Source organism: Dipodomys ordii, unplaced genomic scaffold (genome assembly GCF_000151885.1).
Source record: "Dipodomys ordii isolate 6190 unplaced genomic scaffold, Dord_2.0 Scaffold18, whole genome shotgun sequence".
NCBI lineage: Eukaryota > Metazoa > Chordata > Mammalia > Rodentia > Heteromyidae > Dipodomys > Dipodomys ordii.
The window spans coordinates 9135782-9161359 of NW_012267234.1; the positions used below are offsets into that span (position 1 = coordinate 9135782).

Sequence of the window (25578 nt, forward strand, 5' to 3'; positions counted from 1 at the left end):
TAAATATTTCCTCTGTACATTTTTAAAGTAATAACCATTATATAAGCTAGAAGATTCATACTATTTTCCTTTTATAATTTTCAGTTTAACTCCTTTTAGGATAATAGAGTTAAATAAAAATGCACATTTAATTTTTTCAGTTTTAGAAAGTACAAATTAATAAGTTTCCAAAAGGAAAATAGAATATTACCTTTCCTAAAAAGATGCTACTTAACACAGTCAAGAATTTCAGAATATACATATAGAGCTAATATATACAAGACTATGAAACATAAAACCAGAAGTCACTAAAGTAAATATGACTAGTAGCACAAATCTAAAAGGTTCATGAGTACCATTAAATCCATGTGTGTTTTTGAGTTTCAACAGAAGAAGGTATTTTATAAAGTTACAAAGAGCTTTTTATTCTTCTAAAATAAATGACAAAGATTCCAATTAAAATTAAGTTAAAAAAAATTTGTGCTGGTATTGGAGCTTAAACTCAGGACGTTTCACTTTGCTTTTTTGCTGACAGCTGACACTACCAGTTGAGTCATAACCTCTAGGAAGATTTTTTTTTTTTTCCCTCGGGTCCGGTCGTGGGGCCTGAACTCTGGCCTGGGCGCTGTCCCTCAGCTCTTCACCTCAAGGCTAGCACTCTACCACTTGTGAGCCACATTGCCACTTCTGGCTTTTTTTTTTCCTGCTTATGTGGTGCTGAGGAATCGAACTCAGGGCCTCATGCATTCAAGGCAAGTGCTCTACCACTGAGCCACCTTCCCAGCCCTCTAGGAAGATTTTTTTACTGGTTACTTGGAGAGAGTCTCACAGGCTTTTCTGCTTGGGCTGGCTTTGAATTGGGATCTTCAGATCTCAAGCCTCCTACAAAATTAGGATTACAAGGGAGCCAACAATACCTGGCCAAGAACAAGAGCAAATAAAATTTTAACTTAGGGTTAGTTTATACAATGATACATTGCTGCTGACCTAAAAGGGATATTCTCTGGTTAGAAAAGATTTGAGGTTACCCAGTTGAAGTATAAAGGTACTGGTCAAGACAAAAATCTTTCATTAAGATAATTCTTGGAAGCAGAAACTCCATCAAGCAGCAGAAGAAATGTGCATTATTTGACCCTAGTATGGAAATTATAGGGAAATTAAAATTTTTTAGTTATAAAAAATATATTCAAGAAAGAGGCTGGGAAGGTGGCTCAGTGGTAGAGTTGCTTGCCTAGCATGCATGAAGCCCTGAGATTGATTCCTCAGTACTATATAAACATAAAAAGCTGGAAGTAGCACTGTAGTTCAAGTGCTAGCCTTGAGCAAAAGAAGCTCAGGGACAATACCTAGGTCCTGGGTTCAAGCCCCAGGATTGGCAAAAAAAGAAAAAAATGTATTTTTAGGAAAGAATGAACCACATGGAAAAACTGGTCTCAATTTTTTTTTTTTTAATGTGTGTGCCAGTCCTCAAGGCCTGGGCTCTATCCCTGAGCTTGCTTTTGTTCAACATTAGCATTACCACTTGAGCCATTAAAATTTAATTTGCTTCTTTTTGTTCAAGGCTAGCACGCTACCACTTGAGCCACAGCACTACTTCCAGCTTTTTCTGTTATGTGGTAACTGAGGAATCGAACCCAGGCTTCATGCATGCTAGACAAGCACTTTACCACCAAGCCACATACCCAGCCCAATATTTAATTTTTAAAAATGGATTTCTCCAACTTTTTGGAGGTTAATTGGAGACAAGAGTCTCATGGACTTCCTTGCCCAGACTGGCTTCAAACCACAATCTCAGTTTCCAGCCAGCACTGGCTTTAAATAATTTTGCATTCCTAAGCTAATTACAATTTCAACAATGAGAGAAATGCTAGCAACATGAAATTTTAAAATGTTTTGCGATAAAGTTACATTTTATATACCATAATTTGTCATTTATATAATACTAAGTAGTTAGAAAATAAACTTCCAAATATAGTGTTTATAGCAGTTTTTCAAGATAGTACATAGAAATGTACATGCCTGGGCTGGGAAGGTGGCTCAGTGGTAGAGTGCTTGCCTTGCATGCATGAGGCCCTGGGTTCGATTCCTCAGCACCACATAAGCAAAAAGAAATGTACATGCCCCTTACCCTGTGAGCTTGTGGAGCTTGAGTTCAGGTCCTTACTCCCAAGTCAGGTGTTCCACTATTAGAGCCACACCTCCAGTTCTAGAATTTTAGATGGTGGAGATAGAGAGTATCACAAATTTGTCTGTTGGTGCTGCCTTTGAATCAGATACTTAGATCTCAGGCTCCTGAGTAGCTAGGAGTATAAGTATGAGCCACCAGCACCCAGCTCCCCTATATTTTTAGCCTGTGTTACTTGTACCAAGAAGTGTTTCATTGTGATATTACCATATGTGCATGCATTATTCCCTAAAGAAGTCTTTTTAACTTGTAGAAAATCCATTTTTTTTAAACCTAATGTTGTTTATTAAGGAAAAGCCTGTTTAAAAAAAAAATTTGGAGCCAGGCGCTGGTGGCTCACACCTGTAATCCTACTCAGGAGGCTGAGATCTGAGGATCATGATTCAAAAGCCAGCCCGGCAGGAGAGTTCATGAGACTCTTATCTCCAATAAACCACTAGAAAACCGGGAGTGGTGCTGTGGCTCAAGCAGTAGAGCGCTCACCTTGAGCTGAAGAGCACAGTCTGCCCAAGCCCAGAGTTCAAGCCCCATGACCGACCAAAAAAAAAAAAATTTGGCATTTAAATATTCTGCTATGTTATTCTTCAGTTCTTCAACTAAATATCCTGAACAGTCAGTCCTATATGTCTTCTAGATATTCCTAGAAGATAAGGTATGATGGCACGTAGATGAAAAATGTATTTTAGACATTTTATAGTGAAAATTATTTTTGTAAACAACCACAGAAGGATTATCTAGCATAAAGAATGATTTATGAATAGAGCATTCCACAACAGTGGATTTTCTTTTTTAGTTGTCCTTTATAATTAAGCTGGGGGCCGATGGCTCTTGCCTGTAATTCTAGCTACACAGGAGACTGAGATCTGAGGATCATGGTTCAAAGCCAGCCCAGGTAAGAAAAGCTGTGAAACTCTTATCTCCAATAAACCACCAGAAAACCGGAAGTGGCACTGTGACTCAAGTGGTAGAGTGCTCGCCTTGAGCTGAAGAGCTGAAGGACAGTGCCCAGGCACAGAATTCAAGCTCTATGGGCTAGGAAGGTGGCTCAGTGGTAGAGCGCTTGCCTTGCGTGCCTCAGGCCCTGGGTTTGATTCCTCAACACCACATAAGCAAAAAGAAAAAATCCGGAAGTGGCGCTGTGGCTCAAGTGGTAGAGTGCTAGCCTTGAGCTGAAGAGCTGAGGGACAGCGCCCAGGCCCAGAGTTCAGGCCCCACGACCGGGCCCAAAAAAAAAAAAAAAAATTAGTTTTTCATGCCTATAGATAGACCTAAATATATCTACTTTTTATTTTTACAATTTAAACTTAAAAATAAATATTTTAAAGACTTTTCAAACATTATTTCTAGACTAAATAGGAAAAATATGAATTGAAAAACTAAGACATGGAGCTGTAGCTCAAAGTGGTAGAGTATTAGCCTTGAGCAAAAGAGCTCAGGGACAGTGCCCAGGCTGGGCACTGGGCAATGACAAGCTTAGGTCAAGCCCCATGACTGACAAAAAAGAAAAGAACAAAAGAAAAAAACGCATTTCAGAAACTACTTAATTCCATGTTCTATTCCTTTTTATGCCTTATTGTATACTTCGTGAACTCATCCAGTGGTCTTCATTCTAAATAAGATATTTTGTTTACCTGGAATAGTAAAAGTTATTTTCATTTATTTACCTTCATGAAATACTAGCTAGCCGAGCTTAAATGAGTGTACAAATTTTATCTGGCCAACTTATTTGATGTACCACACATGTTTTCCTTATATTTCATACTTAAAATTCCCCCTTTTTTGTTATAAAGCTGATATATATGAATTATAAATACTTGAAAAGTACAAGGAATTAAGTAACTTGTAATCCAGCTATTCAGTACAACTTTTATTGCCATTTTGCTATATGCAATCCATTTTTATGTGATTGTGAGGGATATTTTACATAGTTTCAATAAATTTAAGTTTTTATTTTGATAATGATGAATATAAAACATTATTATAGGTTTGTTTTTTTTTTTCTCATGCCAGTCTTGGGGCTTGAACTCAGGACCTGGGTTCTATCCCTGAGCTCTTTTTGCTCAAGGCTAGTTTTCTACTGCTTGAGCCACTTCCAGCTTTTTGGTGGTTAATTGGAGATAAGGGTCTCAGGGACCTTTCTGCTCAGTCTGACTTCAAACAGCAGTTCTCAGATCTGGGCCTCCTGAGTAGCTAGGATGACAGGAATTTCATAGGAAGAATGGCACACTATTCAGGCCAACAGACTTGAATTTGCCCCCAAATGATTTAAAAAAAAAAAAGGCAAAATTTCTTGCCCACTTTTCCAGACATAACTTGATATTTTCATAAAATTCTTCCCAAGTCTTTTAAAAAATAACTTATACAGGTAATCTTCGATTTAATTATGACATTTTTATGACTGGCATTTGTCCAGTTATGATCTGGTGACTTTCTCTTCCTTTCCTTTTCTGTCTCTTTGAGTTTTATGTAAAAGCTCAAAACACACACACACACACACTCACAAAACAAAAGCTCTGTTTGCTTTTATCATCAAACACTTCACTTCTGTTGTGTTTTGTGAATTTATGAAGACAAGCACAAGACTTGCCCTGAAAACTTTTCCTTTTGCCTAGTAACTTACTGCTTCTGTGTCAGTTCCATACCTGCTTTCCTTCATTCTTCTGTCCTTTCTTAGTAGTCAAGGGGTTCAACCCAGTTCCCATTTTTATTGAGGTCACTGTCTTTCTTCCCTTTGTTCCTGATGACCGAGTCAACAGCTTGTTTGTTTTTTTTCACCTAAAGTGGTAAACATGAGAGCCAGGTTTTAAGGCTTTTTAGTTTGTCTTCACTTGGAGTCATAATATTTCTCCTCTGACCTGGTTACTTTCAGAGATTTTGTCCATAGTGTCTCCTGATTTCAAAATCCTTAATGTGAAATCAAGACATGATAGATCTAGCATTAGAAATGTACTTTTAAAAATAAATGTACATTAATAATTTAAATTTTTATGTTGTTCAACAGTATTATTACTATTTTCATCACATATTTACAATGTTGTGGTTAACTTTACAAATTAAATATACTGGCCTCAAGTCCTAATAGTGATTTTGGATATTGTCTGTTTTTGAAGATACATTCAGTCCTTATAACAAAAATATTAAAAACAGATGTTTAAAAATTATTTTTAAATAACATGTATTGTCAGTACTGTAAAGCCCAGATTGTTAAATTTTTATTGAGGGGTTTAATCATTTAAGCAATCACAAAGATAATCTGAAAAAAAAAACCAACATAATATTATGCTAGGGAATGTTGTTAGAGTAGAAATTGTTTCTAGAGTAAAACTAGTTTCCCATAGAATCACATTTTTTAATTATAAATTTTTCTTAGTGATTTACTAAGGAGGAGATCCAAAAGAATATACTTAATATATTTTCATTGTTGTTGGCTTCTTTAGGTGTGTGTATATATGTATGTTTTTGCTTCTCCTACTTTTTTCTTTTGCTTTGCAAATCTGATTAGAAAGTAAAATACTATCCAATTTTGGTGGTTTAATCCTCTAATCCCAACACTGGGAGGGCAGAGGCTAGAGGATTTCAAGTTCAAGGCTGATTTTGGCAATATAGTGAATTTAATGCTAGCTTGGGCTGCATAGCAAGATCCTGTCCTCAAAATACAGGGGAAAAAAGTAGTAATAGTTCACCTGTGAGCTTTATATAAGCTCACATATATGTGTAATTTAAAATTTTTCTTTTGTTCAGCAATGTGAAAGATTCTAATTTATTCTTCTTCCTTCCTGCTTTTACTCAAATGCATTCTTTTTCTTTCCTGTCCAGTTTTTTATATTATAAGCTTTATGGGTTGTGTTTTTGCTTGTTTGTTTGTTTTGAGGTGCTGGTCCTGGTGCTAGAACTCAGGACCTAGATGCAGTCCCTGAGCATTTCTGCTGAAGGCTAGTACTCTACCACTTGAGCCATAACTCCATTTCTGACTTCCTGGTGGTTTAAGTGGAGATAAGAGTCTCTCAGACTTTCTTGTTCCTGTTGGCTTTAAACCACAATCCTCAGATTCCAGCCTCCTGATTAATTAGGATTATAGGCATGAGCCACCAGTGCCTAGTGTCTGGCAAACTTTGTTAAATTTTGAAGATACTTGGGTTATGGAATGTTTCTTCCTTTAGGCTGTTTTATAAGTAAGCTAAGTAGTTGTATTTAATGTTATAGCCTATTCTGTTTCTTTATCTTAGATGGCTTACCTTATTAGAAAAGTGTTTTTGATATTTTCTTCATGTTGTGCTTTTATTTCTCAGAACATTGGACAACCAAAAAGGAACTGGAGTAAAGAAGAGCCCTATGTTGTGTGGACAGTATCCTGTTAAAAGTGAGGGAAAAGAGCTGAAGATAGTTGTACAGCCTGAGACCCAACACCGAGCTCGTTATCTGACTGAGGGCAGCCGAGGCTCAGTGAAAGATAGAACACAGCAAGGCTTTCCTACAGTAAAGGTGTTTATTTTGCTTAATATTACATAAATTTTTTTTCTAATTTTACTATTTAAAATTTTTATTTTGTGTTGTATTATATTTTAAACTCAGGACTTTTTGTACTCTACCACTTGAGCCACTCCCCTAACCTAATAATTATTTAGTTTTTAACTTTGGCAAAAGCTGCCTAAGCAGAAAAGGCAACATTATTATCTCTGTATAAAAGAGAATGGACTTAAAGGGCTGGGAAGGTGGCTCAGTGGTAGAGTGCTTGCCTCACATGCATGAGGCTCTGGGTTCAGTTCCTAAGCACCACATAAGCAGAAAAAGCCAGAAGTGGCACTATGGCTCAACTGGTAGAGCGTTAGCCTTGAGCTGAAGACCTGAGGGATGGCATCCAGGCCCAGAGTTCAGGCCCCACAACTGACAAAAAAACAAAACAAAACAAAGAATACTGAAAGTCTAATTGGCTCCTAAGCCAAATATTACCTTGATAATCATTTAATTTTAGTTTACATAGTGATGAGATGTTTTGAAAAATAAAAATGTTTACTTTTACCAGCTCCAAACATTGTTTTTAAGAAGAATTAGGCTTCAAACTCTTTACATGCTTGCTTAACTGGTGTTCAACCACTTGAGCCATTTCTCCAGTCAAGCATTTAACTGATTAATTGGAGATGTAATCTCACAGACTTTTCTACCCAGACTGGCTTCTAACTTTGATCCTCTACATCTCAGCTTCTTGAATTTCTAAGATTAGAGGCATGAACACTATCACCTGACCCCGGCTCCTTTATAAAAAAGTTTTAGGAGCTGGGAACTAGTGTCTTGTATCTGTAATCCTAACTACTCAGGAGGCTGAGATCTGAGGATCGTGGTTTCATGCCAACCCAGGCAGGAAAGTCTAACAACCAACCAAAAAAACAGAAATGGAGATGTGGCTCAAGTGGTAGAGCACTATCCATGAGCAAAAAGAAGCTCGGGGATAGCAACCAGACCTGTTTTCAAACCCCAGGACCTGCACACACACACACACAAATTTTTTAGTGGTAGAGTGCTTGAGTAGCATTCTTGAATTTGGATTAGTAGCACCACACAAACAATTTTTTGAGCTGTTTTTCTTTAGGATTTAAATTACTTATTTTAATCTAGTTACAAATAAAGGATTTTAGTCTTAAATATTTAATTTTATAAATACCTGATTTGAAATGGTAATTAGTGCTTCTCTGTTTCATGGTTTTTGGTTCCAGCTGGAAGGCCATAATGAACCAGTAGTGTTGCAGGTGTTTGTGGGTAACGATTCTGGCCGAGTGAAACCACATGGATTTTATCAAGCCTGTAGGGTAACTGGACGAAATACAACTCCCTGCAAAGAAGTAGACATTGAGGGCACCACTGTGATAGAAGTTGGCCTTGACCCTAGCAACAATATGACACTGGCGTAAGTGCTTAGTACAAGCTTTTCATTATATATTGTATTTTGTCCTGGGCAGAAAAATATCTCGATTTCTAGTGTAAAGAAGATGAAATTCTAACACCTTAAGGATTTTACTAAAATGTTTTAGTAATTGTACATATAAAGTGATTACTATAGAATGTAAATGGGTTAAATTTAAATCTTACCATTTGCCAAGGTGAAAGATAAAGAAAAAACCAGTAGAATGCTGGCTTTTGGAAATTTTTGAACTTATTGAGATTTATAATATTAATATAGAAAGTAAAAGTTTGATTTATTAAATTAAGTATATGTAGTAGAAGAGGAAAGGAAGAGAATACTGTTCATTAAAATAGAGAAAAGCCAGATAGGGTGTTATACACCTATGATTCTAGCCCTTAAGCTGCTAAAGCCAGGTGTATAGCAAATTTGAGGTTAGCAGAGGGTATGTAGAAAGATCCTGTAAGGAAAAAAGCAATAGAGACTGGGGTCACAGATTATTGTTAGAATATGTGATAACTACAGCAAAATCTTAGACCCTAGCTCAAAATAACCAGTGGAAAAAAGGGCTAGCAGCATATCTCAGCAGTAGAGTGCTTCTTAGCAAGCAAGAAGCCCTGGTGCAAACTCAAGTATTACTACACATATACCGCGTCCCCCCCTCCCCCGCAAAAAAAGTAAACCTATTTTAATGTCTGTATAAGCTGCAAAAACAAAGTTAAATTAATTGTTTTAAAATGTCTTGGGCGGGGCTTGGAAGGTGGCTCAGTGGTAGAGTGCTTGCCTTGCATGCATGAGGCCCTGGGTTCAATTCCTCAGCACAATATAAGCAGAAAAAGCCGGAAGTGGCGCCGTGGCTCAAGTGGTAGAATGCTAGCCCTGAGCTGAAGAGCTGAGGGACAAAGCCCAGGCCCAGAGTTCAGGCCCCACGACCAACAAAAAAAAATAATAATAAAAATTTAAAAAAATGTCTTACAAGGCATTACTTGTATTCAGATTTTAAAATAGTGATTTTTTATTTATTATTTCTTCCATTATAACAAACAGTTGGTTAGGAACTATGAATGTTTAAAATTTTCCCTTCTGTACTTTGTGACTTTAGATTTTATGACTATATTGCATATTTAAAAATTAATAGATAAGCATAGTTTTCTTTAAAAGAATCTAATTTAATAACATTGTGCTTCATTTACAATCATGTCAATTCATAATTTTTTTCTGTGTTAGGGTGGACTGTGTAGGGATATTGAAGTTGAGGAATGCTGATGTTGAAGCCAGAATAGGAATTGCTGGTTCCAAGAAAAAAAGCACTCGTGCCAGATTGGTTTTTCGAGTTAATATCACAAGAAAAGATGGCTCCACTTTGACATTGCAAACACCTTCTTCTCCAATTTTGTGTAGTAAGTAAGAACATATAGAAATATTAAATGTACAGAGAGGTTTTTTATTTTTCTATCGGTCTCTAAATTTTAGATGTTTCATAGACTCCAGCTTGTGGTCATGTAAAATTTGAAAGTCCAAAACTATATTAAAGAGCTAGGCTTACCTAAGGTCCTAACTATTCGAGAGGCTAATGCAAGAGAATCACGTAAGCCCCTGTGTTTTAGGCCAGCCTGTATGACATAAAAAGTCTTTGTCTCTCTTTTGTTTTTTGTTTTTTTTTTGGTTGGTTGTGGGGCTTGAACTCTGGGCCTGGGCACTGTCCCTTAGCTCTTCAGCTCAAAGCTAGCGCTCTACCACTTGAGCCACAGTGCCACTTGCAGTTTTCTGAGTGTTTTATTGGGGATAAGAGTCTCATGGACTTTCCTGCCTGGTCTGGCTTTGAACGCTGATCCTCATATCTCAAGCTCCTGAGTAGCTAGGATTACAGGCGTGAACCACTGGTGCCCAGCAAGCCTCTGTCTCTTAAGGAAAAAAAAACAAAAACATGTTGATATTATCAAAGCCAACTATAGGTAAGTAGTTGAGATAAAAGTCAAAGGTACACGTAGTTTTATGTTCTCATCATGTATCTATTTTAAAAGTAATTGGAGCTGTGGATGTAGCCCAGTGGTAGAGCCTTTACCTACTATGTATAAGGGCCTGGGTTTGATTCTCTGGCACTTCTCCCCATCCTCCCACCCCCAAAAAGTAATTTGAATATGAAAGTAAATTGAAAAGACAAAGGATTTTCCAAGCATCTTTACAGTGTGCCAGATTGTATCCATAACTCTGTTAGAAGCTAAGTGTAAAGTATGCAAGATTTTGTAATTAACAGCATTTCAGAAATTCTAACTACAAATTACAGGATTGTAGTATACTGTTGAAAAGTGGAAAATGAAATTCTTTTTTATGATAATTTTTAAAACATTTTTATTAAATAGTTGTACAAAGAGGTTATAATTCCATAAATTAGATTATGAGTACAATGTATCTTGATCAGGGTCACCAATTCTATCATTCTCCCTCATTTTTTCCCTTTCCATCCCTACCTTCCATTTACATAGTTCAATTTTTATGTAAGGTATATTGAATATAATGACTTCGGGGAAGTAAAATTTTTATCACTTACCTTGAAGAACATGTTATATGGATGTTTCTGCATTTAAATTCAATTATGTTGTTACAGGGTTCTTTTTTTTTTTTTTGTCAGTTGTGGGACTTGAACTCTGGGCCTGGGCGCTGTCCCTCAGCTCTTCAGCTCAAGGCGAGCGCTCTACCACTTGAGCTACACCACGTCCAGTTTTCTGGTGGTTTATTGGAGATAGGAGTCTCATGGTCTCTCCTGCCCGGGCTGGCTTTGAACCACGACCCTCAGATCTCAGCCTCCTGAGTAGCTAGGATTACAGGCGTGAGCCACCAGCCCCAGCATGTTACAGGGTTCTTATTCATAGTTATTGTTTAGATGTTTATACAAGTAACAAATAGGAGAATTTTCTCTTTGTATATGTGTTTGTGTGTGTTTATACATACATGTAGTTTGCTTTTGCTTTGTTTCTTCATTGGTTTTGTTTTGCTTTTTTGTTTTGTTTTACAGGAGAATTGAACCCAGGGCCTAGATGCCTGGACATTTTTGCATTGGCTAGCTCCCAACCACTTTGAGCCACAGCACCACTTCCAGTTTTCTGGTGGTTAATTGGAGATTAGTCTCAAAGACTTCCCTTCCCAGTCGCTTTGAATCGCTTTGAATCATGATCCTCGGATCTTCGCCTCCAGAGTAGATAGGATTATAGGCTAGAGCCACCAACAGAACTTGAAAAGCTCATTCCAGTTTGGGACCACTATGTACCCTAGGCTAGCCTTGAATTGGACATGTTTGTGTCTGCTTCACAAATGCTAGGGTTATGGAAATATGTTACTACATATTGCTTTAAAAAAAATAATATGTGTGGGGCTGGGAAGGTGGCTTAGTGGTAGAGCCCTTGCCTTGCATGCCTGAGGCCCTGAGTTCAATTCCTCAGCACCACATAAGCAAAAAGAAAAAAGCTGGAAGTGGCGCTGTGGCTCAAGTGGTAGAGCACTAGCCTTGAGCTGAAGAGCTGAGGGACAGTGCCCAAGCTCAGAGTTCAGGCCCTACGACCGGACCCCCCCAAAAAAAATAATAATATGTGTGGCTGGGCGCCGGTGGCTCACACCTGTAATCCTAGCTACTCAGAAGGCTGAGATCTGAGCCAGATGATCACGGTTCAAAGCCAGCCTGGGCAGGAAAGTCTGTGAGACTCTTATCTCCAATAAACCACTAGAAAACCGGAAGTGGCGCTGTGGCTCAAGTGGTAGAGCGCTTAGGTTGAGCTGAGGAGTACAAGGACAGCACCCAAGCCCAGAGTTCAAGCCCCATGACCTACAAAAAAAATACGTGTTTGATTTTAAAAGATCAAAAAAATAGTTCAGTTGAAATGCTTGTTATATTGCTATGGGCTTTATGTTGTTTATTATAATGTCTTTAGTTTTGTAAATTATTCATCTTTTATGAATAACATCATTCTTTGTTTTAATTAGAAAGTATTACACTTAAACACTTTAGGTTAGCAACCATACTGATTTTAAAAAGCAAGTGTACCAGGCACCAGTGGCTTCACGCCTATATTCCTAGCTCCTCAGGAGGCTGAGATCTAAGGATTATTGTTGAAAGCCAGCCCTTTATCCCTTTATCTCTATTAACCACCAGAAAACCATAAGTGGCACTGTGGATTGAAGTAGTAGAGTGCTCTACTTGAACAAAAGAGCTCAGGGACAGTGCGCAGGCCCTGAGTTCAAGCCCCACAACCAACAAAAAACAAACCTGTATTTTATACTCTTTGCTATGCTTAAAATATTGTTGGCCACTTTAAAGTATTAACCTTCATCATCACCTTGCATAGATTGAATTCTGTAGTGGATGAAACTGCAACATGCAAATAACTTTCTCAAGATGACATCACTAATAAACAGCAAGTCCAGGATTCCCACAAAGCCTCTGCTTTTATCTACTGTGCTATATTGCCACCATGGTCACTTTAATTGTAGCTTTGAGCCCTGTTTTGTACAACCTATTTCATCTAAGTCTTGGCCTTTGAGTGGCTAGAACTATAGTCAACGATATGAAATTATTATTGAAAGAACTATACTTTACCTAGACACTTAAAATGTATAATTCAGACATTTTATGAATTTAGAAAGTTGATTTCAATATATATTAAGGAGTTTCATGATTACCAATGTTGTCCTTTCCATTTACTTTTGTGGGTGCCATTTGTTAGGGAATTGTAGGACATGTGTTTTTTTTATTTCTTTTATTGTATGCTTCACACTTGCTATTTGGTTAGAGAAACAGCTTAGATAAGCATTGGCAGTATCTTCTTTTAAAGGGAAGAAATTTTAAATAGCTAGAAAAGAATAGACTGAAGATTTGCAACACTTAGAGAAATGATTCTTTTAGGAAATAAAATGTGTCCTGGTTTTGTTGCTTCATATTGTTAGTATGAAAGGTTGGAATTATAGCCTGGCACCAGGGGCGCATTCTTGTAATCCCAGCAGCGGCTTAGGAAGCTGAGATCTGAGGATAATGGTTTAAAGCCAGCTCATGAAGGAAACTTCATGAGAACTCTTAACTCCAATTAACTACCAAATAAGGCTAGAAGTGGAACTGGATCAAGTGGTAGAGTGTTAGCCTTGAAACAAAAAAAGCTCAGGAACAATGCCTGGGCAATGAGGAAAAGAAGCTGCAGGACAAGAAGGGAAGGAAGGAGAGAAGGAAAAAAGGGAGGGAGAGAGGGAAGGAGAGAGAAAAGAAAAAGAAGGAAATGTAAAGATGAGAGGGACATTGGAAAGCAAGTGGGCCCAAAAGAGAAGTAACAGGGAGAGAGCAAACAGGAATTTAGAAACATCTAGAAACACAGTGGAAAAGAGGCCTAATGCCAAGATTCATGCTGGGCTTTGTGGCCTCAAAAAAAAAAAATGTTTTCAATTGTTGCCTTAACAATGGCCATTGGATTCTTTGTCCTTTTGTTTGTTTTTTACATTTTCATGGATCACCTTCCCCTGCTTACAGGAAGAGCCAAAAAGTTACTCCTTTTTTTTTTTTTGCCAGTCCTGGGGCCTGAACTCTGGGACTGGGTGCTTTCCCTCAGCTCTTCAGCTCAAGGATAGCGCTTTACCACTTGAGCCACAGCGCCACTTCCAGCTTTTTCTGCTTATGTGGTGCTGAGTAATCGATGCATGCAAGGCGTGCACTCTACCACTGAGCCACCTTCCCAGCTTTTTGTCCCATTCCTTAAGCTAGAACTTAGAACCTGTCCCTGAGCTCTTTTGCTCAAGGCTAAAGGATATTAGACTTTGTAATTGTAAAAGAATTTATAGTTGAAAGGCAAGTGCATTTTATGTTTTAATCCCAGAATTTCCTAGTTCAAAAAAACAACTTGATAGATAACTTATTTGTTCCAAAATAGATTGTATATTTTTAGGTGCTCTTTGGGATGGGGGTCTCTGGATTCTGTGTCTAGGTACTTATAAATCATCTGAGTAGCACCCATTGCCTTTAGAGATACTACAGTGTGATGATCTGAAAAGCACATGGCCCTGAGTTCATTCCCAATACCCAATAAATTAATTCATGAAGTTATGAAGCTCAATTGAATTTTGTTGTACCCTTATTGGGAATATAGAAAAGAAAGAAAGCCATAGGACTGCTAATTCAGTCTTGGGAAGATTTGCATGTGTCTGCAAAAGCGAAAATGACTTGACTTTTATGTATGACACATCTCTACTAGTCCATCTTTAGCTGACTGAATGTTGTATGATAGTCCTTCTCCAAAGCAGGAGTAGAATGTTATGGTTTTACCATATATTTCATAAATCATTTCAGTTTGAACCAGCACATAGATTACAGCATTTTTTTTTGGTCAGTAACTTTATTCTTTTTGCTTTTTTTATTTATTTTTGTCAGTGTGGGGCTTGAACTTGGGGGCCTGGGTGCCACTCTGGGTGACAGCATCACTTCTGATTTTCTGGTTGTTAATTGGCAATAAGTCACTTGGGCTTTCCTACCTGGGCTGGCTTTGAACTGTAATCCTCAGTTCTCAGTCTCCTGAGTAGATAGGATTAGGAAGTGGCGCTGTAGCTCAAGTGGTAGAGCGCTCACCTTGAGTTGAACAGCTGAGGGACAACGCCCAAGCCCAGAGTTCAAGCCCCACGACCGACAAAAAAAAAAAACAACTGTATAGAGCACTGAGTAGATAGGATTAGTCATGAACCATTAACGTCCAGCTTTTTTCCTCTTGCTGTTTAAAAAATAATTTTTGTTTCATATTTAAAGGCCTGAAACTTGTCTTTAATTCCATCTTTTTTTATACAGAGGGGCTACCATTCAGCTTGTCAGTTAGAAGTACACTGCGTCTGCATATCACCCCTTTTCATCATTCTCCCCTTTCCCTTCCAAGTCCATCCTTCCTTCAAAGGATATGTATTGAATATTATGAATATCAATACATAGGATATGTATTGAGTATTATTGAATATTATGATATTATTAAATCAATTTAATTTTTAAAAATATTAAGGTGGAGGGGCTGGGAAGATAGCTCAGTGGTAGAGTGCTTGCCTTGCATGCATGAGGCCCTGGCTTCAATTCCTCAGCACTACGTAAGCAGAAAAAGCCAAAAGTGGTGCTGTTGCTCAAGTGGTAGAGCGCTATCCTTGAGCTGAAGAGCTGAGGGACAGCGCCTAGGCCCAGAGTTCAGGCCTCATGACCGACCAAAAAAAAAAAATTGTGTGTGTGTGTTAAGATGGAAAATGTTTATATTTATAAACTTTTACCATACATGTAATGAAAAACTAAGATGAATTAAAGTGAAAACATTCCATACCCATAAAACTTTATGACAGTTGTTAGAAATTAATATGTTAGAGTAAATTTAAGCTTCAGAATAAAAAAAACGTAAGGATCAGCACAAACAAGTCATGAAACTAGAGATGTAATTAAAAGTTGGTTTTCGAAAGAAGTATTGGTAGTTTTTCTTATGGAATGTTTATGTGTATCTACAGCTCAGCCAGCTGGAGTACCAGAGATCTTAAAGAAAAGCTTGCATAGCTGTTCAGTGAAAGGAGAGGAAGAAGTGTTTTTAATTGGCAAGAACTTTCTAAAAGGAACCAAAGTTATTTTCCAAGAAAATGTTTCTGGTAAGTAGGCATATTATTCTACAGAGATGTCCCTATGTTTCACTTGTTATATAGTCATAGCTACAGAGTTAAAAAAAAAAAAGAGGTTCAAAAATTCAGTAACTGTTTTTATTTCAATCAGATGAAAACTCTTGGAAATCAGAAGCTGAAATCGACATGGAATTATTTCATCAGGTATAATTTAAGCCTTTTAAATTTGGTTATTTTCTGATAAGTTTAGTTTTATTCTGAAAATTTCCCAAATCAGTAGATTCTATTTCATCAATATATGGGATTGATATAACTCCATTAAACTTTCTTTTCTGAGTTTCTTTAACTTACTCTTCTGATGCCACACATGACAAGTTTTCTATTTTCGGAGGTTAAGGCGATCAGCAAAGGCTTTCATTGGTAATAAATGAAATTGTTTTTATATTTTTTTCTTGAGGATTTGGATATCCTTAATCTACTAAGTAGTTAAATCAAAGGAAAAATAATATTTATAGAGTACTTACTTGTGGGTCACATGCTTTATGTTTGCTAAAATTACTTACATTTAGAGGTATCTTCCTTCATATTAAAGAATCTGATTGAGTTAGCTATGGTGGCCCATACCTATAATTCCACACTTGGAGGCAAAGGCAGTAGAACATCAAGTTTGGGCCCAGCCTGGGCTTCATGGTAAGACCCTGTTGAAAATAAATTTGTGGTAGTGGTGGTATGTGTGACTAGCTCTATATATTTATAGGATCTTCATATGTGTGTTATTTTCAAAATAAAAAGAAGAAACAGCCATTTAAAAAAAAGAATAATGATTAAAGAATTAGTATGTAAAGAAAATAAGACCAGACCCATAGAAATTGAGACTAACATAAGAAAATGCCAAGTTTATGAGCAAGTTAGAAGGCATATGCAGGAGTAGTATATAAAAGTACATATGGCAGTGGGGGTAGGAGGAACAAACTTAGCATAGTGAGCTGGTGGCTCACGCCTATAATCCTAGCTACTCAGGAAGCTGAGATCTGAAGATCAGGGTTTGTAGGCAGCCCAAGCAGAAAAGTTCCTGTGAGACTCTTATCTCCAATTAAACACTCAAAAACTGGAAGTGGAGCTGTGGCTCAAAAATGGTAAAGTATGGGTTGGGAATGTGGCTTAGCAGTAGAGTGCTTGCCTTGTATGCATGAAGCCCTGGGCTCAGTTCCTCAGTACCACATAGAACAAGCCAGAAGTGGTGCTGTGGCTCAGCTCAAGTGATAGTCTTGAGCAAAAGAAGCTCAGGGACATACCCGGGCCTTGAGTTCAAGGACTGTCACAAAAAAAAAGAAAAAGTGGTAGAGCACTAGCCTTGAGCAAAATACCTTAGGGACAACTCCCAAGTCCTATGTTAAAACTCCACAAGTGACCCCTACCCACCCCCCCCCAAAAAAAGGAATCTCATGGACTTTGTTGTCTAGGCTGGCTTTGAACTGTGATCTTCAGATCTCAGCCTCCTGAGTAACTAGGTTATATAGAGCCACTAGTGTCTGACCAAATTTTACTTTAAATTCAGATCAGTTATAGAGTTTCTAATTCTGTTGAAGTAGTATGGAGCATTAATATTAAAATAAGTTTCTTTGGCTTTTAAAAGATTTCAAGTTAGGTTTCCTTAAGTGCACTGTCTGAAGTAAGTAGAATAGTATATCAATAAAAAAGACATATCTGAATTTTAAATGCTAATCCCTTGGCCACCTGTATGTCAGATCATTGGTTAAAAATAAGAGAGAGAGAAAGAGAAAGAGACATAAAATATAATCCTTGCTTCCTAGTATTCTTTGCATTCCTCACATTTACTAGAGAAGAAGAGAAAAAGTCAAATGTACTTGACTTTATCTTCAGAGAAATGTAGTTTTCTTGAATAAGTGTTGTGAAATATTTATGAGCTCCACCCCATTTTTTAAAATACAGATTCATTGACCACTAAAATTTTTGATTTCCTGGAGTTTGAAAAAACTGAACTCATTGACTTTAAGTGAGAATTAACGTGGCTTAGAAGTAGTAAGATAAACTGTGATCTACTGTCACATCGAGCTGTACAGAACAGATGGCAACTTCTTTGCTCTTAGTGGCATATTTTTTCCTCATAAATTAACTATTATTTAGGCACATTCTCATTATGTAGCCCAGGATTGCCTCAAACTCACTTATTCTTTCTACAAACTCATTTATTCTATTCTCTGGTACTGGAAAAAAGTTTTCCCTTTCATCCAACAAATATGTTTAAGTATATTTGTATATGGTATATATTAACAGAGGAAACAGTGAAAACTAAAACAGCGTAGTTCTTCATGGTGCTTACATTCTTGTGGTTGGAGAGAGTATCTCCCCCTCTTGAAAAAGTAAAAAGTAAATCAGTAAGTTCAAGAGATAAGTTTCATTGCAGAAATAAATACTTACATAATCATGTTAAGAGAGATACTACTTTAAATACAATGGAAGGGAGGTGATAGTAGCTCATGCCTATAATGCTAACTACTCAGGAAGCTGAGATCCAGAAGATCATGGATCTAGACCAGTCTGAGCAAAAATGTCTGAGAGATTCCAACTCCAGTTAACCAGTAAAAGTCTGCTGGAGGTGTTGCCAGGCCAACCATGTGTCAAGCCAGGAGTTTAAACCCCAATACTGGTGGGGGAAAAAAAAACAGGATAATCCAGGCAAGCTTCTCTAAGGAGATGACATTGGTATGTAAGAATGGGTAAGGAATTTAACATTTTACAAGAAGGAAGAATATTGTAATTGTAGACAACATGAGTTTACTTATTAAAGGAATGGGTTGAAATGGTCAGTGTGCTGGATTGTAGTAAGCTGGAGGAGTCAATGGAAATAAGATGACATTGTCAAGGTACAGGGTGTTAAACATTTTAATTTTTACTTTAAAAGAAATCATGGCAGGGGGTGGGGGAGGATGGGAAGGGATGGGAAGGGGAAACAAAGGAAGAGGCTACAATGCTTGATAAGAAATGTACTCATTATCTTGCCCATGTAATTGTAACCCCTCTGTACAGTATTTTCACAATAAAAAAAATTTTTAAGAAAAAAATCATAGGAGGGGCTGGGAAGGTGGCTCAGTGGTAGAGCGCTTGCCTTGCATGCTTGAGGCCCTGGGTTCGATTCCTCAGCACCATATAAGCAAAAAGAAAAAAAAGCTGGAAGTGGCGCTGTGGCTCAAGTGGTAGAGCGCTAACCTTGAGCTGAAGAGCTGAGGGACAGCGCCCAGTCCCAGAGTTCAGGCCCCACGACTGGACCACCCCCCCACAAAAAAATCATAGGATTAGGTTGGGTGCCGGTGACTCACACCTATAATCCTAGCTACTCAGGAGGCTAAGATCTGAGGATCTCCATTCAATGCCAGCCCAGGCAAGAAAGTCCATGAAACTCTTATCTCCAATCAACCACCAGAAAACCAGAAGTGGTGCTATGGGTCAAGTGGTAGAGTGCTTGCCTTGAGCTGAAGAGCCCAGGGACAGCACCCAGGCCTGGAGTTCAAGCCCCACATCCAAAAAAAAAAAAAGACCTGGTAGAGCTCACTCTGCCCTACTGCTGCCAGAGCCATCTGGTCCCCAAAATCAAGTTCAAAGCCAGCCCAGGGAGGAAAGTCCATGAAACTCTTATCTCTAATTAACCACTAGAAAACTGGAAGTGGCTTTGTGGCTCAAGTGGTAGAGGGCTAGCCTTGAGCCTTGAGCTGAGGGACAGAGCCACAGGCCCAGAGTTCAAGCCCCATGACCAACAACAACAACAAAAAAAGAAATCAGAAGACTAAAGACCTGGAACCTGTCCACCTGAGCTTGGTGTATGACTACAATCCCAGTACTCTGGCTACATAGTGAGACTTGTTTCAAAAAGAATCAAAAGATAGCTGAGTGCTGGTGGCTCATGCCTATAATCCTTAGCTACTCAGGAGGCTGAGATCTGAGGATCAAGGTTCAAAGCCAGCCTGGGCAGAAAAGTCCGTGAGACTCTTATCTCAAATTAACCACCAGAAAACTGGAAGTGCTTCTGTGGCTTAAGTGGTAGAGTGCTAGCCTTGAGCTGAAGAGCTGAGGGACAGCACGTAGGCTCAAGAGTTCTAGCCCCATAACCAACAACAACAAAAAGAGTCAAAAGATATTGGAGGTGTGGTTCAGTTGGTAGAGCACTAGCCAGTGAGTTAAAGCATGAAGTACAGAGATTGACTCCTCGTCTCAGACATAAACACACCCCCAAAAATAATTTAAAAAAATAAAAATACATTCTTTTTGTTCTAATCAGAGTTTTTAAAAATTTACAACCAACAGGAACTACATGTTACTCTTTAAACTTAAATACCACTTATTTTCTGACTTTTGTCCTTTTTTATTTCTTAGAATCATCTTATTGTGAAAGTTCCCCCATATCATGACCAACATATAACTTTACCTGTATCTGTGGGAATATATGTGGTGACCAACGCTGGAAGATCTCATGATGTTCAGCCATTCACTTACACTCCAGACCCAGGTATGTCAAAATGAGAAATTTCTCAACTAATGTGAATAATTAATTTCTACATTTTATTTTCAATTTGAAGATTAGCCAGCCGAAGCCAAAAAGTTGCTCACTAAGTAAGATAAATTGATATTAATTTGTTTTGTGGGGGTATTACTTCCTAAAAGATAATATCATTTTGGCTCTTACTTTAATGGAATCATTTTCTCTCATACTTTAATGATACAAGAGAGTATAGGGCACAATCTTTATCTGCACTGCACAATCTTTATCTGCACTGCCAGCCTCACCCCTTTAATTGTACTTTTATTTTCCTAATAAACCAGCCTTATTTGGAAGGGGGGGTATGGAGAGAGGGAAAGGAAAAGAAGAGGAAAGCTCTTGAGATCAAACTCTTCAGAGCTATCTTACAAGTTACTTCTCAGTAAAAATTATCATTCATCTGGGTATGATGGCTCAGGCCTATAATTTTAACTACGTGGGAGGCAGAAATAAGGGTACAGAAGCTCAAGGCCAGCCTGGCAAAAAATTTCAAGACTCCATTTAACCAATGGCAGAGTGCAGTGGCGAGGACTTATCATCCCAAATATAAGGGAACCACAGTGGCTGGGCATAATGGCATGTGCCTTAAAGGCATAACTTGAGACCCTGCTGTAAAATTTACCAGTGCAAACAGATACTGGCCAAGTTGCTTAAGCAAGCATTAGGCCCTGAGTTCAAACTCCAGTACCTCAAAAAAATAATGACTCTTCATTGAGTTCCTTTTTTTTCCAGTATTGGGGCTTGACAAACTCAGGGTCTGGGCACTGTCTCTGAGCTTCTTTAGCTCAAGGCTAGTTAGTCCTCTACCACTTGAGCCACAGTGCCACTTCTGGCTTTTTCTGTTTATGTGTTACTGAGGAATCGAATAGGGCTTTGTGCATACTAGGCATGCACTAAACCACATTCCTAGCCCTCGTTGAGTTCTTTTATGTGCTAAAAATTGAAAGTGTCACTTGAGAAATCGTTAGATTTTGGGCTGGGAAGGTGGCTCAGTAGTAGAGTGCTTGCCTTGCATGCCTAAGGCCCTGGGTTCAATTCCTCAGCACCACATAAGAAAAAAGAAAAAAGCCAGGAGTGGCGCTGTGGCTCAAGTGGTAGAGCACTAGCCTTGAACTGAAGAGCTGAGGGACAGCGCCCAGGCCCCATGACTGGACCAAAAAAAAAAAAAGAGAGAAATTGTTAGATTTAGCTTTTTTTTTTTTTGTCAGTTGTAGAACTTGACACGCCCTGAGTTTCACTCAAAGCTATCACTCTACTATTTTGAGTCACAGTGCCACTTCTGGTTTTCTGGTGATTAATTGGAGATAAGAGTCTCACTGACTTTCCTGGCTTTGGACTTAGATCTTTAGATCTCAGCCTCCTGAGTAATTAGTATTACAGGCGTGAACCACCAGCACCTGGCTTAGCTTGATGTTTTTGTGTGTGTGTGTGTGTGTGTGGATGATTATTGAACCCAGGGACTCATGAATGTAAGCAGGTATTCTACCACTGAACTACAGCCCTGGCCCTGGGGGTGCATTTTGAGAGGAGTAGGAGATAAATTTGGTGTGGTAATTGAAAGTATGAAAGTGTCAAAGACTGCTAATGAATATTTTAAATAAAATTTTAACATTTAGGTAAAATAAAAGCTTTAGAAATAAAATTATCAGGAACAATTGATGTGTTAAAAGTTTAGAATATATCTGGTTAAAGAGTGACTTACAGCTGGGTGCTGGTGGCAACACCTTGAACTGAAGAGCTCAGGGACAGTGCCCAGGCCCAGCGGTCAAGCCCCACAACTGACAAAAAAAAAAAAAAAGAGTGACTTACAAATTATTGCCTGCATTCATTTAGTTGCCTGAAGAGGACAAAAGGTAGGAGAGTGTTTTAGAAATGGAAACTCTTTGCATATCACATTGGTCTAGGCTTGGTTTCTGTTACATTTATTCAAGAGGCTAAGGTAGGAGGATCACTTGAGCCCAAGAATTTCAGGCCAACCTGGGCCCTGCCTCAAAAATGTAAAATGAAAGGGAAAAACAGGCTGGTGGCACATATCTGTAATCCTAACAGTTAAGAGGCAAAGGCAGAAGGATTGTGATTTCAGGGCCAACCTGGGCCATTCAGACAAAAAAAAAAGGGAAACAGATCAGGCACCAACTTCTCATGCATGTAATCTTATCTTTTCAAGAGGCTGAAACCTGAAGGGAGAAAAGAATACAAAACTTCCTCTCTAATTAACCAGCAAAAGTTAGTCTGGAAGCATGTCTCAAGCAAACAAAGCCAGTGCAAGTCCCTGAATTCAAGATCTAAGAAAAAAAAGAGAAACAGTAACTAAAGCAGAGTTACACCTAGTCTTAACAATTACTTTTTTTTTTCCATTTTGTTTGTTCCTTTTTTTAGTCATAATTGAAATTTGCAACATTGATTATTTTTCACTAGTGTGCTACAAAGATGCAAGACAGTTTATAGCATGAATGAAATTCCCTTGTTATTTGTCACAGAATAAAAGGTCACAAGTAAAAACTTTTACCAAAAAGGCAAAGTTTAAAATTTAGAATTATTCTGGCTTCAAAAAACATAGGAGAGGCCAGGCGCCGGGTGGCTCACTCCTGTAATCCTAGCTACTCAGGAGGCTGAAATCTGAGGATCGCGGTTCAAAGCCAGCCCGGGCAGGAGAGAACGTGAGACTCCTATCTCCAATAAACCACCAGAAAACCAGAAGTGGCTCTATAGCTCAAGTGGTAGAGCGCTCGCCTTGAGCTGAAGAGCTGAGGGACAGCTCCCAGGCCCAGAGTTCAAGCCCCACGGCTGACCAAAAAAAAAAAAGAACATAGGAGAGGGGCTGGGAAGGACTCAGTGGTAGAGTGCTTGCCCTGCATGTATTTTGAGGCCCTGGGTTTGATTCCTCAACCCAGGCTGAGTTCAGGCCCTACAACTGCCCCCCCCCAAAAAAAAAATAGGAGAAAGAATACTAGTTTATACTCAAAGACCAAGTATTATTTGTTTTTACTTTTTTAATTTCTGAGTTAACATACATTTGTAATATGAAATGGGTCTCACTGGAAGTGAAGCTGTGGCTCAAATTGATAGAAAACTAGCTTTGATCGAAAGAGCTCAGGGATAGTGACCAGGCCCTGAGTTCAAGCCCCAGGACTAACCAAAAAAAAAGTTTCATTGTATAAAGCACTATTGACTATTGACTCATTCTTGTAATCCTAGCTACTCAGAAGACCTGGGCTTTCAATTTAAAGCCAGCCTGGGCAAAAAAGTCCACAAGTCCCATCTCAAGTTAATTAGCAAAATGTCAGACTGGAGATGTAGCTCAAGTGGTAGAACACAAGGCTCTCACTGGTACTAAAAAAGGAGGGAAGGGGCTGGGAAAGTGGCTCAGTGGTAGAGCACTTGCCTTGCATGCATGAGGTCCTGGGTTCGATTCCTCAGCACCACATAAGCAGAAAAAGAAAAAAGCCGGAAATGGCACTGTCGCTCAAGTGGTAGAGCTTTAGCCTTGAGCTGAAGAACTGAGGGACAGCGCCCAGGCCCAGAGTTGAGGCCCCACGACCAAAAAAAAGGAGGGGAAAATGGATTTCATTGTAATATTTCCATACGTTCAGTCCATCAAAAATCAATATTCAAGGTTCCTGTGTACTTAGAACATGGTCCAAAGGTTGGATTGGGGAAAGGACTCAGTGAGCATATCCTGGCTTCACACAGCGCCAATTGTAATGTTCCTTCTGGAGCTGTACAGCACTAGATTATGCATTTTATGTGTGTGCTCTGTGTACTTAGGCCATTTGCTTAAATGTTAAAGTATCTTTAATTTTGTACTTGAGTCTGAGACACAGAAAGCAAGTTAGACATTATTTTGGCACTACATTGGTGATTCTTATAGGAATGGTATGTTCATACCAGTTTTTGCTGCTATAAACAAATTAGTAATAATTAAAAAGTAGAAATTATAATTTTTTCCAGGTATTAGTTTCTATTCTTAAATCTTTTGATTTTTGCAATTACTCCCAGCACTCAGAAGTATATGACACTGGAGTAAAGAGTTTAAGGCTAGCCTGGACAACATAGCAAGCCCTTGTCTCAAAAAATCATCAACTTAATTAATCAAAATGCATTGGAAAATCAGTGTGTAACATTTGGACCAGACTTAGTTTATTTGCAGTTTATTTAACTTCATCATTTAGAAATGATCTCTTCTTTTTTGTGTGTGGGGGTGGGGAAATGGGGAGGGTGTCGGTTGTGGGGCTTAAACTCAGGACCTGGTGCTGTGCCTGAGCTCTTTTGCTCAAGGTTAGCACTCTACCACTTTTAGCCACAGTGCTGCTTCCAGTTTTCTCAAGGTTAATGGGAGATAAGAGTCTCATGTACTTTCCTGCCTAGGCTGGCTTCAAACTATGAGACTTGGCCTCCTGAGTAGCTAGGATTTCAGGCATGAGCCACTGGCAGCTGGCTTAGAAATTATCTCTCCTACTGGGCTTATTAAATTCAATGTTGTCATAGAAGATTTAATTGATGTGACTAGATCCCATCAGCTGTCAGGGAATGCTAGTAAAAGTTTTATTTTTTTTTATTTTCCTAAATATTACCAAATATTCATACTATTACACATTTAGTATGTTCATCACAGTTGTTTTGATTTAACTTAAACATTTACTAATATTTTCAAATTAGCATTTTTAGTATATCTAAGTAAATGAAAATTTTCTTGCTAGTATTCTAATATTAACTGATTTTATATCAGTCTTCTACTGAGCTGATACTGTCAACATGTATAGGTCACAAGGAGGATTTTGTTTTGGTAAGTGATCATACGCTTTGTCACTTGGAGATTAGTGAGTTTTGTAACTACTTGTTACAAAAAAATAATCTCAGCATAGAATTTCTGCCAAACAAATAAGTTAATGATGCTCTATGATAAAATATTCCAATTACAGAATTTTAAGGTTCACATTTCTTAGGATGAATAAATTTAAATAAATACATGAACTTTATTTTTTTAAATAGCAGCAGCTGGTGCTTTGAATATAAAAGTGAAGAAGGAAATATCTAGTCCAGCAAGACCTTGTTCTTTTGAAGAGGCCATGAAAGGTACCAACTTGATTTTTCTCAAAATTACAATTAGGTGATCCCATTTATTTTCTCTAGGAAACCTTAGTGTTTTGTTATTTTATGTATTTGTAACTCATAGCAGGGTATCTTCCATATTGTAAAATAAGTATTTGTTTAAATTTAGTGAATGCTCCCAGATATCAGTGGCTCATCATGCTTGTATCCTAGCTACTCAGGAAATTAGGATCTGAGGGCTGTAGTTTTAATTCAGCCCAGGCAGAAAAGTCCAAGAAATTCTTATTGCTACTTAACCAGAAAAAA

The 25578-nt window shown here is 38.2% G+C and overlaps 1 protein-coding gene across 1 annotated transcript in view; it reads left to right on the plus strand.

Moving 5' to 3' along the window:
- Nfat5 (nuclear factor of activated T-cells 5, tonicity-responsive) overlaps positions 1-25578 on the plus strand; it is an 89536-nt gene that overhangs the window by 48046 nt on the left and 15912 nt on the right. Inside the window, exons 5-11 of the mRNA XM_013012842.1 lie at positions 6454-6646; positions 7876-8066; positions 9288-9460; positions 15561-15695; positions 15817-15869; positions 20058-20190; positions 25213-25296. Coding sequence (XP_012868296.1) covers positions 6454-6646; positions 7876-8066; positions 9288-9460; positions 15561-15695; positions 15817-15869; positions 20058-20190; positions 25213-25296 — 962 coding nt within the window. The remainder of the gene's footprint in view (positions 1-6453; positions 6647-7875; positions 8067-9287; positions 9461-15560; positions 15696-15816; positions 15870-20057; positions 20191-25212; positions 25297-25578) is intronic.